The sequence below is a fragment of the Cervus canadensis genome, chromosome 29 (assembly GCF_019320065.1).
Source record: "Cervus canadensis isolate Bull #8, Minnesota chromosome 29, ASM1932006v1, whole genome shotgun sequence".
Lineage (NCBI taxonomy): Eukaryota > Metazoa > Chordata > Mammalia > Artiodactyla > Cervidae > Cervus > Cervus canadensis.
This window is the reverse complement of record NC_057414.1, coordinates 41,492,599-41,509,915: the sequence shown is the minus strand read 5'-3', so window position 1 is coordinate 41,509,915 and position 17,317 is coordinate 41,492,599. Positions and strand designations below refer to the sequence as shown.

At 57.2% G+C, this 17,317-nt stretch overlaps 1 protein-coding gene across 1 annotated transcript; it reads right to left on the bottom strand.

Annotated features, from left to right (window-relative positions):
- Window positions 1–3,602: 3,602 nt before the first annotated feature.
- On the bottom strand, window positions 3,603–17,213 carry SART1 (spliceosome associated factor 1, recruiter of U4/U6.U5 tri-snRNP). Its single transcript, XM_043452100.1, has 20 exons — window positions 16,831–17,213; window positions 14,724–14,781; window positions 14,312–14,367; window positions 13,646–13,772; window positions 13,422–13,527; window positions 13,092–13,169; window positions 12,886–12,985; window positions 12,657–12,799; window positions 12,337–12,543; window positions 11,533–11,657; window positions 11,323–11,456; window positions 11,078–11,211; window positions 6,885–7,055; window positions 6,616–6,726; window positions 6,213–6,300; window positions 5,679–5,769; window positions 5,455–5,590; window positions 4,981–5,070; window positions 4,754–4,875; window positions 3,603–4,667 (listed from the first exon to the last, which is right to left on the bottom strand). The coding sequence occupies exons 1-20, from the start codon at window positions 17,141–17,143 to the stop codon at window positions 4,649–4,651; spliced, it is 2,409 nt and encodes an 802-aa protein (XP_043308035.1). The 5' UTR covers window positions 17,144–17,213; the 3' UTR covers window positions 3,603–4,648.
- Between the last annotated feature and the right edge of the window lie 104 nt (window positions 17,214–17,317).

The following is a 17,317-nucleotide window of genomic DNA, read 5'->3' as shown; positions in this document are numbered from 1 at the left end:
CCAACACGGTGCACGGGTCCGAGAGCGGCTGTGACTGGTGGGCCGCTGGTATGTTCCACCACCCAGAGGGGACTTCACTTACAAGGCCTTAGTCCATCAACCCTCCAGGGCACAGACTGGACTGCATGCTCGAGAGCACTTGGAGAGTAGTGGGTGACCTGTCCTACCGGCCTGCTTACCATCCAAGGCCTCTGTGGGGAGGGCCTCCCCTTCTTTGGTTTCCCTTTCTGTCCCAGGCTGACAGGTGAGGCACATTCGGCCTCCCGTCTCCTCCCTCCCCCTACTGGGGAGCACACAATGACTCAGCAAGTTTGCCCCGCTTAGTGTCTCCCGAGCAGGGGTACAGGCGAGGGAAGGGGCAAGGCTCTGCAGAAGGGCAGGGATCAGCGTCTGCACGAGACAGGGCTGGGTTAGGTGTGGCAGCTACGGCGCCTGGAGCACCAGCCTAGGGGGCTTTGATGAGTCGCCGGAATTGACAGGATCTGGTGCATTAGGAGTCAGACGGGAAAACAGGTACTGAGGGAAACACTGGGATCGTAGGAATGGAGACCCCCAGTGAAGCTGACTCTGACTCTGGAAGTGGCCCCTGGGGAGCGACTTGGACTCTCAATGAAGCCCTGTGAGCGAGCACAGCCGTCTCCAGCCCACACCACGATGAGGACATTCAGACCGGCAGGGTACGGGAGCTCATCTAGACAGAACTTCTAGAAGATGAACTTCAGAAACAATGAAAATGACTCCAGAGGAGAGATATGAGAGGCAAGAAGGAACAAGGAGGAGTTCATTCTTGATGGAAGATGTCCGATTAGGGGGTGGTTCTTAAAAAAGTCAAGATAATGTCCTGGAGAATAAAAACATGTAAGACTAGTGACTTCCCTGCCAGTCTAGAGGTTAAGACTCCACACTTCCAATGCAGGGGACTCTGGCTCAATCGATCACTAGTCAGGGGATCTAAGTCTGGGCAACTAAGTCTGCATGCTACAAGGAGGACCCCCAAGGGTAGCCACAAAGACCCAGCACAGACAAAAACAAAAGTTTTTTAAAAGGAAGTATTACTTGTATAGAAGAGGAACTACTCTGTTTAAGAAGAAGAGGAATTTTCTAGACCATTTTAGGTGACTCACTGTGATGGTTAATCTTGTGTGTCAACTTAACTGGATTCAGGGGTTCCCAGATAGCTGGTGAAACGTTATTCTGGTGGGTCTGGGAGGGTGTGTTTGGAGCAGCAGACGGAACACAGAAGGTTCCCCTCACCAGTGCAGGTGGGCTCACCGCTCCACCAAAAGCCCGAAGAAGACAGAGAGGTGGGGGACGGCAGGTGCCCTCAGCCTCAGATGGGACACCCGCCTTGGGCCTTCAGGTGTCCACACTCCTCAGGCCTTCAAACTCAAACCAAACTCACAGCACCAGCCTTCCTGGGTGTCCAGCTCACAGATGGCAGATATGGGAACGTCTCATGGTCACGGGAGCCAATTCCTGCAACAAACCTCCTCAGGTATGTGTGTACACCCTAAAGGTCTGTTTCTCTCGAGGAACTCTGACAGACTGACTCTCAGGGGGTCAGAGGACACATCCCAGGAGGGGGCCTGGCCTGGGCCCCAGGATATGAACTGGGACAGCTTCTTCACCAGGCAGCCCCGGGGTGGGCGGTGGGGGTAAGGCAGGGACCCTGAGGGGAGTGGGGGATGGCTTCCCTGTGGGGAAACAGAATTGGATGAGCTGGCAGGAGCCACAGGGCAGGACTGGCCACTGCGGCTTGACGGGCTTCAGCAAACCTGGACGGGGTGTGGGCACAGCCCAGGGAGGAGAGGACACCTCGGGGAGGGGGTGGCCATCCTGCCCCGGCTTCACCTGCAGGCCACAGCCGACATTAGCTTTTGGGCTGAGGTTCCCATCACCAGGCCTAGAAGAGCGGGCTTCCTTGGGGGCTGTGAGGGAATGTAGCAGCGGCAAGTGAAGGGGTCCTGGGCAGGCCTTGGTGCCTTAGCAAGGATGCCACACAGGCTGGGGGTGGAGAGGCAGCCGCCCAGGCCTCTGGAAATTAAAGCTGGGCTCCCGCGCCCTTTTGAAGGCACGTGTCACACTGAGCAGGGACTCCCTCCTGTCCCCTTCTCACCTGCCAGTGTCCTTGTTCATGGCTGCTCACCCATCAGACCCTCGGGGCCCAGGCAGCCGGTCTGGCCCTGCTCCTCCTCAGCCCCAGCACCCCTGATGCTCAGTAAATATTCGCTGAAGTAATGAAAGGGTGAACATTTTCGACTCCACTTTACACCAGCCCTGGAAGTCTGATGTAGAACGCAGTCAGTGGTAATTTGCCGCAGACAAGTGGCCCAGCTGGCTCTCCCCAGGCCTTGGCTAAAAGACCACATTGACCCCCACATCAGCCTGAGTGGAGGCATCACTGCCCCGTTTCCAAGGGGCTTAGTGGTACTGGTGGGTCCAGGCGACTTACACGATAGTCACAATCTAAAAATTGAGACGTTTTATTCAGTGGGAATTTTCAGGACTTCAAACCTGGGAGACAGCATCTCAAGTAACCCTGAGAATTGCTCCGAGGAAGCGGGGTGGAGGAGTCAGGTTTTATAGAAGTTTGCAACAAAAGGCAGGTCGTCTGAACATCAAAAGTATTTTTGTGAATTAAAACCGTGGATCTCAAGGAATTTAGTGCTTTTCTCTGTAAGGGAAGATGCGAGTCTGGGCTCCCTGAAGTCACTCCTTTCGCACGCGCCTCAGCTCTGCGGCCAGCATCCTGCAGCTCTCCACATCCTGAGCGCTCACCGCTCACCGGAGGCAGCGGCTGCGGCCTGACGGTTGTTAGAGGGAAGGCATCAGGATCCTTCCCGGGTGCCCTGGAGGGCTGGGCTCACTGACGGCTGACACCATTTCTCAGTCCCCACCTTCTCCCTGGGAGAGGAGAGGAGGCCCTGGAGCTCAGGCCTCGCAAGACTTGTGCTGCCCGCTTCGCCCCTGGAGTTGCCCAGACTCCACGCTGCCTCCCCGCCCCCGTCAGGCGGGCAAGCACAGCCTAGGTAGGGGGCAGCATGACTCCGGGCACAGGAGAGCAAGCACAGGGCTGGGACCAGAGGCCACAGGAGCGGGGAGGAAACGGACTGCCAGCCAGGCAGGTTTCCTGAAGGCCCCTAGGAGCCCCTCCTAGTCCCTGGCTCACCATTTACTGTCCCCTCAGCCACAGGGTCAGAGTGTCAGGAGACACCCTGGGACACGGCTGGTCAGTTCGACCCAGGTCCACGCTGCTCTAGACATGACCTTGGATGTTTTTGGCTCTGATGATGGCAACAGCTTCCTAACAGGCTGCCACGGGTAAGGTGTGAGCTTTGACAAGAGCTTGGCCAGAGCTGGCGCTCCACCGCCAGGAACAGTGGACCATCGTCCGCAACACCAGACATGCCGCGTAGGTTTCTGGGAGAAACAGACTGCGATTCCCCAGATCCTAGACCCAGCCTAGGCATCCCACAGGGACCCTCCCTGAGGAACCTGCCCCAGTGAAAATTAAATCAGAATCAGACCCCAAAACAAGGAGACAAACTAAAGGACATTACAGTGTTGGGTAGGTCTGCCATGAAATAACTGTCATCAAAAGCAACAGGTTAAGGCAACTATATTTTGTCCCTTGTTTACATTTTTCTGTTCTTTTCTTACATTTTCTAAGGTTATTTTAATCCACTTTTTTTTTTCATTAAAAAAAAAAAATCTGTGAACCATCGGATGGCCACGCGTTCGGGTGGAGGTAGGGGTGGTGGGATGCTGGTTTTCTGTGACTCCCGTGGGAGTCACCAGAAGGTGACCAGAAGTCACCTTTCCCTTGATTCAGGCTCTTACTGTCCCTCACGGAGTTCACGCTGAGCAATCTCACCTGCCCTGCTAAGGGGACAAGGCTCCCAGGAGGTGGGTGCTCTGAGGAACCGGGCCTCTCACTCTCCACATAGACTACAGGAGCCTGTAATGCCCCCAGACCCAGCCGCGCCCATCCTGGCTGTGAACAGAGCGATTCTTGTAGCACTGGAGACTGGGAGAGACCAGAGTGACTGAGCCTCTAAAACACATCCCACTTCTTACCCAGAAGCCAGCGTTGCAGAGGATAAGGCGTGGCATTTAACAGCCACAGCCAGGACCGATGCGACCATGCCGGGAGCGGCTGGGGGAGGCGAGGGTGAGAAAGCAAACCAGCTGGCTTCCCTTTGGCTGGCTGGGCCTAGCGTGGGCTGGAGAACTGCCTGAGAGGAGCCAGGCCAGTTCTCTGCCTGCATCTCTGTTATCTGTGTCACCTACGACCAGGTCTCACCTGGCAGAAGTCAGACCCTAAGCCACCTCTTGAGGGGCCTTGCTCACCTCCACATTCCAGGTAAGTGAATGAAATGAGCTCACTTAATCATCACAAGCCATCCTATGAAGCAAAGGTGTTTTGGTCAAACAAACGGCAGAACTAAAGCCCAGAGGTTCAGTGACTGCCTGAGGTCACACAGGTGATGACGGAGCCGGAGGGCAGTGTCGCCAATGCTCCGTCTGGCACCGCCTGCCCTCTTCCCAGGTCTGACCCTGGAACCTGCACCAGGACCAGGGGGAAAAAATAAGGAGGGAGCTTTATTTAATATTAAAGTCGGGGAAGGGATCAGAAGGGAGGCCGGCTTCACTTGGTGATGGTGTTCCTGCGGAAAAAAGAAGAGTGTGAGGCCGCAGAGAGCTGTGACCCCCCCGCCGCCACCGCACACGGGCCCCACGCCACCCCACTCACGCGTTCATGCTCTTGCCGCTGCCGCTGAGCACGATGTACGGGGTCTTCTGGGCCTTCTGCTTCTCCTGGAGTAGAGCCACGGTGCCCAGGGGTGTGTCACTGGAGCTCATCTTCTTCAGGAGCTGTGGGTCGGGGCCAGTCAGCATGGCAGGAGCACCCCGGCACCTCAGTCCGCCCCCCAACCCCACACCCCCAGAGGCCACCCCCACCTCCCCAGGGGCACCCACCGCCTCCTCGTCCAGCTTCTTCATCCGCCGCTCCGTCTTCATTTTGCCAGAGCCCTTCCCGTGGAAGCGGTGGGACAGCTGCCGGAAAGCCTGCAACCCGGGCAGAACACCATCAGAGCCACCGGAGCCCTCAGGGCAGGGGAGGGCGGTGGCTCCCCAGCCCGGCTGAGCCGAGGTGGGGGCGGTGCGGCTGGGAAGGGGCTGGGAGATGGTCCCAGCCCTGGCACCCTCCGGGAGCCCCCGAAGAGAGGGAAGGATGTGCTGGAGTGAGGGAGCCGCAAACCCCAAGAACGTGGGAAAGAGAAAAGGCGGACAGTTGCCACCAGCTGTGAGAGCTTGGGCGGCTGGCTGGGGAGGGGGCAGGCGGGCAAAGACACCCTCCTGCCAGGCCTGCAAGGGAGGGACCGCTGTGCCCCCCAGAGCGATGGACACCACGGTCCCCCGGCCCAGACTCCAGGGCGCAGCCCCACTCACCTCCTTGGGTGTGAGCTTCCGGCCCGTCTCGTCCACGTACTCGATCTTCACGTCAGGTTTGTAGCCGTCTTTCTCCTTGAAGTCCTGGGTGAAGCCGCGGTACTCCTCCCGCCGGCTGTACTTGTCATCGATGGCCCTGTCGGAGGTACATGGGACCTCAGCGCTGGCCGCTGCCCCCCGCCCGGGCCCCCAGCAGCGTGGCCCCGGCAGGCCCCCGCACTCACATCTTGTCCTCGATGCAGTACACGGCCGACGGCAGGGACTTGTTGGGCGCCTTCACCCGGGCCACCTTCTGCACCGTTGTCTCCAGCAGCCCTGGGGAAGGGGGGATTTGTGAGAGTCCAGGCTGCCCAGTGCCCCCAACAGCACGGTGGCCCCTGGGGGACCCTCCGAGCTGTGCTGTGGGAAGGGACAGACATCAGTCCCCTCGTGCAGACAAAGGAAACGGAGAGTCAAGAGAAATCAGGCGCCCGTCCAGGGCCACTGGCTCGGCACACGGCAGGGCTGCGATCCCGACGCCGAGGTCTCTGTGCCCCTGCCTGCACCGTGGCCACGCCACTGCTCCCCGCGGAGAGGCCGAGCCTCCAGGGGGCAGTGGGGCCTGGTGGGGGCGTGCGTGCACAGGCAGTGCGAATGGGTGAGGCAGCGCAGAGAGGCCAGCGGCCACCGTGACTGTCGGGCCCAGGGGGCGGGGAGGAAGAGGGCAGGGGGCCGGAGGGCAGCTCCCAGGCCGCCGCGGGGCAGCCCGAGCCCCTTACCTTTGTTCTGACACAGGAGCAGGGCGGCCGCCAGCCCTCTATTCACGATGGGCTCCTCGTCCAGGATGGTGGTGGAGGAGGCAGAGAACTGGGGGGCCGGGGAGGGCGGAGCACACAATGATGGGGGTGCTAAGTGGGCTACCCTTCTGCCCGACAGTCACCCCTCCCAGGACCGTGGTCCTTGCTGTGCTCCGGGCCCTGCGCGACGAGACGCCTCATTTAAAGCACAACAACCTGCGAGGTCCACACACCCCATTTACGCAGGAAGAGGCCAGGGCTCTGAGACACGGCGGCCCCAAGGTGGGGAGGGCAGAGCTGAGCCCCCAGCCCAGCGCCCACCCCGCCAGGCCCCTGCACCCGGCAGCCCCTCCTGGCCCCCAGCCCGGCTCCTCGCCCTCCTCACATCTTGCTGCTGCTTCTCCTCGTCCAGGTTGACGGTGCTCCAGCCCATGTTCTCCTCCCCGTCGGACTCGGAGCCGCCATTGGCCGAGCGCTCCTCGTCCCGTTCAAAGTCCTGGAGGAGGGGTGACCAGGCTCAGTCCAGGCCCCAGCCAGCCCGTCCCCCTTGAGCACTGAGGCTTGTCCCTGAGGATTGGCAGAGCCACCACCCCCGGCGCCCAAGAGCAGAGCAGGCCCGGGGAGTGTGCGGGAATGGGCTGCCCGAGGACCCACCATCAGCTCTTCCTGGTCCTCCCGGTTGCCAGCCAGCCCGTAGGTGGGGATCTCCCCTAGAGTGCGGCAGAACTCGGACGTGGCGTTGAACACGATGGCCCCCTTCCGCTCCGGGTCCTCCTCCTCCCAGCCCCGCTGCCGAGACTCCAGCCTTTTGACAATCTCCACCACCTGGGGGAGGGAGCGGCTGTGGGCAAACCCAGAAGTTTCTAGGGGGGTGCCATGGAGACCCAGGAATCCACCACCCTCCCTAGTGGCAGAACAGCATGCCATTCCACCGCCCACAGCGGACCAGACTGGGCTTTCCTCTTCCCTGACCCCTAGTCTGCTCTGCACCGATCTCGCCCACTCGCTCCATCGATCCGAAGTCGGCAATGGCTCCCCTCTGTCCTCTGAATTAATATCCAGAATCCTGCACGGCCCCTTGTGAGGACAGAGGCCCCAAGCCTCTGTCGCTCCTCCTCCTCCGCTCACTCTCGTACCCCGAGCCTTCCTTCTCCCGCCCCTCCTCCACCACCCCCTCCTCCCTGAACAGACTAGGCTCAGGACTAAGTAAACATCCCTCCCCCTGGAGTCCCGGCCCTGCACAGGCTGGATGCTCCGTGGGCCTGCCCCCTGCTTCCAGCTCTGAACCACCACCCACCCACCCTGCCTCCCCACTCCTCACGGCCAACACCTGACCGTGCGCCCACCACAGGCCACCCCACCTGGCAGGGTTCCGAGGGCCGCCAGAACTCTGCCCCCGACACCACTCCCACCAGCACACAGGGACTGTCCAGGATCTTCCCCCTTTTCCCTCTTTTATTTTTGGCTGCTGGGCATGTGGGATCTTAGTTCCCAGCCAGGGATTGAACCAGCAACCCCTGAGGGAAAGCATGGAGTGTTAGTCACTGGACCATCAGGGAAGACCCTCTCTGCTCTTTGAAGAACTCCTCTTGCCACACCACAGCCTTCCTGCTCTGCCCCTGACAGCAAACTCGTCAAAGCTCCCAGTCTCCGTGTCCACCTCTGCACTACTTTCCTTACATGACATCACATTTTTAAATAAATGTCATCCTACACATAAAACGCTTACTTGTAACACACGCGTATGCCTTTAAAAATCACCACCACCGAAGAAACAGCATGTCCCCATGACCTGGCTGAAGAGCATCAGTAACACTGTTTCAGGCCCCACAGGCCTCCTCCCCACATACCTGTGGTCACGATTCACAGCCTTTCCTTCACAGTTTAGCACATAAACACCTCCCCATGAACAGTCTGTTGTTTTGTTATGCATTTTTCAAACATCACTCAACCTGAAGCACACTGTCTGATTCTACTACAAGTTGTTTTCACACATACGCAGCATATATTTTAAGGTCAGTCTTGACGTAAGCACCTACAGCTGAACAGCTTTACACTAGAGAATCCCATTCCGGGCTGTGACCATACCACAGTGCAGCTCTCCCGCACACCGAACACAGCCTCTTCCTGGGACCACGGGCAGCACAGCTAATGTAGCCTGACGCGAGCATTTCTCGGGGGCTCACACGGGGTGTGGTCCGCTGAGACACGTGATCTCACTCTACGAGGCTCGTCCCGCTAGGAGTCCCACTGATTAGACTCCTTTACATGCCCCTGCAAAGTGTGGACAAGAATTCTGGCTACTCCACATCCTCATGGACACCTGACATTATCCAGCCTGACATTTTTGCCAAGTGAGGCGGGTGTGACCCGATCTATCATTTCAGCTGTCTTTCCTCCACTGCTACCCAGATTGGGCCTCACCTTGTGTTTCAGTGGTCACGCATCCTTGCACCTCTGTGAACCGCCCTTCTGCACGTAGACAAATATCTTCTCCATTTGGCCTATCTTTTTACATTCTTCATGACATCTTTTTCTTTTCTTTTTCTTTTTTTTGCTGTGCCACAAGGCAGGTGGGATCTTAGTTCCCTGGCCAGGGATCAAACCAGCACCCCGTGCTAGTTAAAGTGGGGTGTTCCAACCACTGGACCACCAGGAAAGTTCCCTTCATGGTGTCTTTAAAATAAAACTAAATTTTTAAACGAAAATCAAGTTTTTAATTTCTAAGTAGTTAAATGCTGCACACAAGGTGAATATATTTGACACCATAGAACCATATACTTAAAAATGGGTAAGATGATAAATCCTACGGGTATTTTAACACAATTTAAAAAAAAGAACCTCTACCATGGTCATAAAAAAATTTTTTCACGCTTTTCTCAAATACTAAGTTTTAAATTTTAAGTTCTTAATCTTTTATGTGAATTTCTGCACAAGGTGTGAGGTACAAACCACATTTCATATTTTTCCAAATAGATAACTGACTGTCCTGACACCGCTTACAGAGCTGAGCACCTTTCACACTGGGCCACCTCGTGTTCTGCGGCAGGAGTCTGTTTCTGGAGTATGGGGGCCACACTCAATGCCCCCAATATCACAGGGCCTCAATTACAACTGTCTGAAAAGACTTGAAAGTGGCTTCCCAGTGGCTCAGCGGTAAAAAATCTGCCTGTCAGTAGGAAGTGAGGGTTCAATCTCTAGGTTAGGAAGAACCCCTGGAGAAGGAAATGGCTCCCCACTTCCATATTCTTGCCCGAGAAATTCCATGGGCAGAGGAGCCTGGTGGGCTATGGTTCACATGGTCGCCAAAGAGTCAGACTCGACTTAGCGACTGAACAACAAAAAGACTTGGTATATACTACAGCAAATCCCACCACCTGATTAGTCCAAGGGTCTTGGCTATTTGGGGCCCTTGGATCTTCTGTGTAAATTTTAGAATCACTTTGCCAGGTTCTTCAAAAGCCTACTGGGATTTCTACTGGAACTGCGAGGATACAGACATCTTTACAACATTACTTTTATTCATTAATATGGTTGTTACAGACTGAACTGTGTCCCCCCAAAATATTCATACATTGAAGCCCTTGTCTCCAGTGTGGCTGCACCTGGAGACAGGGCCTTTTTTAAAGAGACAGTAAAGGCCAAATGAGGTCCTCAGAGTAGGCCCGAATCTGATAAGCTCGTGTCCTTGTAAGAAGGACAGAGGCACCAGGGAATTACACACAGAGGCCATGTGAGGACAGCGTGAAAAGACGGCCACCTACAGGCCGAGGACAGAGGCCTCGCAAGATAGCAAACCTGCCAACACCCTGACCTTGGACTTGAAGCTTCCAGAAGTGTGAGAATACACTGCTGCTGTTTCCGCCACCGGGTCTGTGGTATTTTGTTATGGCAGCCCTGGGTAACTAAAACAACATGTCCTGTTTAACACCTTTCAAAAACGGACTACAGTTTTCCTCATAGAGACCTTGCGTGTCATTCATTCCTTTTAACTTTGTTGCTAAGCTGATAATTCATTATCCATGATGCCTTCTATTGCTTATCTGTTACTCCATTATCTATACTGCTTTCATGAATGGTGTCTTTTTAAAATTACATTTTCCATCTTCTGCTGGTGTATAGAAACAGAGTGAACTCTCACCTATTAATCTTGTGTCCAGCAACCTTGCATATAAGTGCTCCAAGAGGGATAGCAACAACCACGGTCTCAAGGCCCCCTCAACTCTCCACCTCAGCTCACAGCATCATCCCATTCCCCTGCTCCAGCCCACCTGGTCTTCACACATTCTAAGGTCATCTCGCCAAAGGACATCTGCTGTCCCCATGGCCTGAATGCCTGTCCACTCTGAATCTGGGCAAGGCAGACTCCACGGCGTCACTTCAGTCTCAGCTCAAAGGCACCCCCTGAAAGGTCCTCCCTGAACACGGGGCCGGGGAGGCCAACCTCCGGGGACTCCTGTGCTGTCTGCGTGGCTGTCACCAGCAGAGATCACTCAGCTTGCTCGTGTTCACAGGTTCACTGCCATTTCTGCCCCATGAAAGGCAGGGGACCCCTTCACTGTCCTGTCCCCCAGTGACTTCCCAGCCCTAGGATGACGCCTCACTCACAGCAAGGCAACCACACACACCCCAGAAGGAAAGAAGATGGAAACAACGAACCGCTAAAGCATCCCATAGCGAGAACACGGCAGAAACCTAAAAACCCACCAATAACACGGTGTGGAACAAAAGAGGATGCAAAATGGAATATGGGGACTGCCTACGACGGCGTGGGAACACGTGCCCCCGAGGACAGGTGACCACAGACGCACCTGTCACACCGGCCCCCGCCCCCGGAGCCCCCTCACCTTCTCGCCGCTGTCCCGTAGCTGCTGCAGCTGCCGCAGGCGGCGCCCCTTCTCCAGCTGCTTCTGCAGCTCCAGCTCAGCCTCGTCCTCCTCTAGCACCTCTGGGGACCCAGAGCGCGGCGCGGCGCCCTCCTCTGGGGAAGACACAGAAGACGCCTGCTCAGACCAAAGCCCCCGCTCAGAAGACCAAAGCTCAGACCAAAGCCCTTCAGATCCCACCCCCACCCCGCAGGCCCGGCCCTCACCCTCATCACTGATGTCCATGTTCTCCACGCGGGTGTCATCTGACGGCGGGGGCTGAGGCACAGGCTCCTTCTCCCCCTCCTCCTGGGGCTCCTCGTCCACCTCAGGCACCCGGCGCCGCCCCCGGCCCCGCAGTCTGCAGGCAGAGGCTTCTCTGTGACGCTGGCCCCAGGGCCGGCCCAGCCCCCACACCCAGCCGTCTCCCAGCCCACCTGGAACCGAAGTCCCCATCCTGAGTCTGGTCCCCAAGCGGCAGCAGGTCATCGGCCCGCATGATCACCTCCTTCTCCTTCTTGCGGATCTTCTTTACCCTCCGCTTGGTCTTTTTAAAGGTCACCTGAAAGGAGGAAAGACGTGAGGGCGGGGGGAGGCAGACAGCACAAGTCTACGAGAGTGGACGCTGCTTGCTGCTACTCAGCAGTTCACGTACGTGAGCGAGACGTGAGACGTGAGCAACCATCATCCCATCTGTTAGGTGAGGACAAGTAAAGCAGCAAGAAATTAAATACCTTGTGCAAAGTCACCAGCTCCTAAGCAGGAAAGCCAGGACAGTGAAATCCCTGGAGTCTGGTTCCAGAGTCTTGCTCTCAACCACGTAGGCAAGCAACCTACTGAGCCAGCAGTCTACCTGAATGCCCACAGAGCATCCCAAAGGTGACACCCTACAAAATGACCACTTACCAGACCACCACCGACCCTTGTAACAGTCCCTGTGAGGTGGCTCCTGCCACCCCATTTCAGAGGGGGAGCCTCAGGCTCACAGTTAAATGACACCCCAGGCACAAGCTGGCAACGTGGCAGAACCTGCACACCAGCTCGGGGGCACCTGGCTCACAGTCCTTGTTCTGTCTACACCGACTGCCTCCCCGCAGCACCGCCACCGGGCTGCCGATCACTGCTCATCCACAGGGACCAAGTACCACGCGATTACCTGATCCCCCTTCTTGTGCCTTCTGGCAGCCTGTGGCCCCTGAGAAGAGGGAGGGGCAGGTCTGGGCAGGGGCCTCGGGACTCACCATCTCCTCTGGCGTGAGGTACTCGGAGGCAAGCCGGGGTCCGACTGTGCTCAGAGACTGGGCCTGCAGCCGCAGCTTGGCACGGATCTCCTCTAGCTCGCGCTCCCGGAGGCCGTCAGCCACACCACCCTGCTCCAGTCGGAAGGACTGCGGCCGCTCGCCTTCAAGTTCCTCATCGTACTTGGACAGGATAGAGCGAGGTTTATGCTGCAAGGCAAGAGGGACAGGTTGGGATGCAGTCTGGCTCCTGAGAAGCCTCAGAGCCACCATCTCCTCCCAAACCACCCCCCCGCTGCCTGGTGCCCACGCTGCCGGCCTGCCTGGGCCAAGTCGTCCACGCTCTCGTCCTCCACGTACGGCAGGTAGTCGGGCTTCTTCTTGCGCAGCTCCACGTTTTTCTCCGCCCGCTCCTTGTCCAGCAGGTTCACATTCACCAGCACATCCTCCTCCTCCTGCAGCACTCCTGCAGACAGAGCGGAGGCAGCCGGTCACGCGCCCTCCACCCAGCAGGGCCTGGGCCCCCAGCCAGAGCACCCCAGTGCCACCCACCTTTGTCCTTGAGGGTGAGGATCACCGTCTCCCCCTCGCGGAAGGAGTCGATGGCATGCTCCACGGTGAGGCCCTGCAGGTCCCGGGCACTGTACAGGTCCTAGAGGCGGGGCAGAAAGTGCAGCCCAGTCGGGACCCGGCCCGGGGATTCCAGCACCTGGGACAGCAGCCTCCCCGGCCCCTCCCCCCACCTGCCGCAGCCTCACCTGCCGCCTCTGCTCGAACTCCTCCTCCACCAGGGTGCTGACACCAAACTCCTGGTCCATCTCCTCCAGCAGCTTGGCCTACAGGACAGGGACGGGGCAGTGACCTATGACCTCAGGCTGTTCTGGATCACCGGAAGATGTGGGGCCTTACTAAGTGGGGATGCAAAAAGCACAGCCCTAAACAAGCAAGCTGCTGAGAATCCAATGCAGGCGCCACTGACCACAGGCCCCCCACCACTCTGAGCCCCCGCCTCACCTCCCCACGGTTCGTCTGCGGCCCCACCAGCCATCAGGCCACCAGAGGCACTGAGTGACACACCAGCACCTCACCCTCTTCTCTGCCAAGTCCTTCTCCTTTTGAAGCTGCCGGCTCCTCTCAATCCAGGCCGCGGTGTCATCCAGCCAGGGATCATCCTCCCCCAGGGTCTTAATCTTCCTGAAGACACAGGAGAATGATTCTCTGGGGAACCAGCTCCTGCTCCCCCCACCCTGACTCCAGATCTCCTGGGCGCTTCCTCGGGCCCTGTCCAGGCCCACCCGGCAGGGACCCTCACCCCAGTTTTTGGTTCAGGATTCGCTTTTCTTTGGCAGCCGCCAGCTTCTCTCGTAGCTCCTCACGCTGTCGCAAGGCCATGGGGTTGATGACATCGGCGGTCACGGGCTCCTCCTTGGTGCCCGCCTCTGGAAGGGAGGCCCAGGCGTGAGGCTATGCCTGCCCAAGGCTGGTGGGGAAAGGAGGGAGCCACTCACGCTGCCCCGTCCCGCTCACGGGGCCAGAGAAGCCAGAAGCGGGGGAAGAATCCTCTGCCTCCTGACTCCCAGGTAACCCCACACTCCCACGTCACCCCCACAAGAAGATGGGGCCCTCCATGCCTTCCAAAGCCCCACTGGTCATACTTTAAAAAACCAAAACAAAAAAGCCCAACACGTGCACAGCGCAGATGAATTGGCAGCACTGTGCGCATCTCCTGGTCCCTCTAATGCTACCTCGCAGCCAGACTGAGGCTGCCACGCCAACTGCTCGAGCTTAAAGAACCAGCCAACTCCCAGACCCCATCAGAGCAGCAAGGAAGACCCGGGCCCGTGACCAGCACCCACTCAGGACCACTGAGTGGTGCTGATTTGCACTCCAAGTGCACTTTCTTCAAAAATCCCTCCCGATGGCCTTACTCCTTGACCCCAAATGCCCTCCCTTCCACCACCCTCAGCCCCACACTCACCCTTCTTGACGGCATTGACCTCCAAGGGTTTCAGCCCCAACTTTGCCCGGAGTTTACTGAGAACAACAGATACAAGTGTTATGAGCTGTCCAAGAAATGGGGGCACCAAATGCATTTCTGTACAAACGGGAGAAAACAGGAGGGGACTAGGCGGTCCGAAGGGTCTCAAACCTCGGGCCTGACCCAGCAGTGGGAGGAGCACTGGCCTCCCGATCAGGCGGAAGGCCTGGCCTGCCTCCTAGCCAGGGCAAGGCCACCCTCTCCTGGGCCTCAGAGTCCAGTTCAGGAACTCAGATGGTTGGCTAGGTTGATTTACATGACACTTCAAACTTCAATCAGAATGTGTACTACACGAAAGCCTCCCCAGCTACCCCAGAAGAAAACACAGACATGAAAAGGAGACAGAACTTACTTGGTCTCCTCGATGCTGAGTGACGAGGCATCGCCTGAGCTAGTTTTGGAGCTGGCGGCTGGAACAAGAAGCAGCAAGACTCAGGAGCTGAGCACTGGGCCCAGGAGCCGCAGCCCTGGCTCCGGGTGCAGGGCCAAAAACGAGGCCAGCACCTGGGCCTGCTTCCTCCCCCCCAGGAGCTCCTTCCACCCGAGACCCAGGCTCCGAGAACACTGCTTCTCCCCACACCTTCCTTTCCTGATCCAAAGGGTCCAGCTTTCTACGTCCTTCACTTTGCCACCTCTCCACTTTTGCCTATCCTGTGCTTTCAACCTGCACTGCCCTCTCTGGCCTCAGGCTGTTAACAAAATCCTATCAGACCCCCACTTCCTCCCTGGAGTCCTGCTCCATTACTGATCAGCATCAACTAACTGCTCTCCTCTGCACAACATGGTCACAGTCATTTCTGGACCTGATTCTCCTTACAGGGTAGGGACCGTGTTGGCAGCATAACTATGCCCTCTGTGTAATTCATGCAGTGAAGAAATATATTTATTGGAGCCTCTTCTGTGATGCTGCTGAGATCACTGAGATAAAGGAGCATTTAGGACCTCCTCGACTCAGCTCACAAACAGCAAATGACTTCACCGACCACTACACACAGAAGTCAGATTCCGACTCAGATGGAGCTGCCCCTACCAGGAGCCACCACAGCTCACCGTTCCAGCATGTTCACCTCACAGCCTACCTCTGTCCCTCTTATCCCACTTGAACTCTGAATCCCAACCACTCCAGGCTCTCTCCAAGATCACCAGCCTCCTTGTTTCAAAACCCCAAGGATTCTTTTCAGCTCTGGTTTTCATCTGCTCTCCAGTAGGGTGTGACACAGATGATCACTCCCACAGATCCCCTGACACAAGACTGTATGGTTTTCCTGCTTTGGGGGATAGTCTCCCTCCTTTTTCTGTAGCCTCCTGCTCAGCCTTATACTAAAACCTTGGCGTTTATCAGGTTCTGCTACCAACCCTGGCTTCCTGCTCCTAGTCTCTCAGTGGACTTCACATGCCACCTAAACACTCATGATTCCCTAACTGCTCTATCCAGCCCAAACCCTGGGTTTCTCCATGCACATCAAATTCAACACTCGCCAAAACGGAATTCGGTTGTCTCCCTCCAAAAATCTGTTTCTCTTTCAAACTCCTGAAGTTCAGTCGACAGCACTGTGCAGGCGTGCTTCAGTCACTTCAGTTGTGTCCAACTCTTTGCAGCCCTATGGACTGCAGCTCTCCAGGCTCCTCTGTCCATGGGATTCTCCAGGCAAGAATACTGGAGTGGGATGCCATGCCCTCCTTCAGGGGATCTTCCCGACCCAGGGATAAAACCCGTGTCTCCTTTGTCTTCTGCATTACAGGCGGACTCTTTACCACTGAACCACCAGGAAAACATCAGTAGAGATCACTACCACTCAACTAATTGCTCAAGTCAAAATTCAAGGCGCACCCTCAATTCCTTTTTCTCTTTCCAGCCCTCATCCAAATGCTAAGCTCCATCACCTCCTCCTCCAAAACACCTCTCCAATCTGTCCACGTCTCTCCATCCCATGGCTGATGCCTCGGTGCAGGCCACTATCAGTCTTCATCTCACCTCCAGTCTCTACTGCCCTTGTCCCAGTTCTCAACACAGTGATCTTTGCAAAACATGAATGTGATCAACTCACTCGTCAGTTCAAATTCACAGCTTCCTCTCTAAACAAGTTTCAATTTCTTAACAGGGCCTATACAGCCCTTCCTGTTCGGAACCGTGTCTCTCTTACAGACTCCTGTCTCTGCTATGAACTCTACACAACTCTGACAGTAACACGTTTGTTCTTGCCTCTGCACATGCTGCCATCGCTTCATTCATTCAACACATTCAGGGAGGGCTCGTGATATGCCAATTGAGGAAAACAAAGAAAATCTCTACCTTCAGAGAGTTTAGCAGAGAAAGATAACCTTCAGGCCCAAATAGCCATAGGAAGACCCTTTAAAGAGTGCTGACGAAAAAGCTGGGGGATGCCTCGGCCTCCAAACCCAGAGCCCACCTACCCGGGGCACCTCCGGAAGCCCCGCCCCCTGCATAGGCCCCTCACCGGCCTCGTAGCCATCATCCCGCTTCTCCCGTTTCACGCGCCGCTCGGACGGCTCTGTCTGGCTGCGCTCCCGCCCGTGCGTGCTGCTGCGGGCCTCAGTTTCGGCCCCGCGCCGCCCGCTCCCGCGCTCGCTCCCACGCTCTCGGCTTCGCTTCCGTCGTTCGCCGCCGCTGCCGCCGCCGCCGCCGCTCCGATGCTTGTGTTTTTTGTGCTCCCGGTGCCTCGGCGGCTGTTCGGTAGCGCCCCCAGTGCTGGCCGCTGCTGTGGTTCCTGCCGCCTCCTTTTCCCCGCGGTGCTTCTTTGACGATCCCATGGTGGTCTGTCCACCCCGAGCCCGGCCGCCGCCGAGCCCCGACGACGCAAAATGGGAACACTTCCGGGTCGCCCGACAGCCGGTGTCCTGTTGCCGGAAACCAAGAGCGGCTGCTTCCGTCGTTTGCCTCGGAGCCCGCCCCGAAGGCTCATGGGAAGGCCGGTATCTGAACCC

Excerpts from the sequence above, each read along its gene's own strand:
- SART1 (XM_043452100.1), bottom strand. The coding sequence starts at position 17,143 with ATGGGATCGTCAAAGAAGCACCGCGGGGAAAAGGAGGCGGCAGGAACC. Across the intron at positions 12,800-12,885 it reads CCTCACCCTCAAGGACAAAG|GAGTGCTGCAGGAGGAGGAG; the intron begins GTGGGTGGCACT and ends CTCTGTCTGCAG. Across the intron at positions 11,457-11,532 it reads GATGGGGACTTCGGTTCCAG|ACTGCGGGGCCGGGGGCGGC; the intron begins GTGGGCTGGGAG and ends CTCTGCCTGCAG.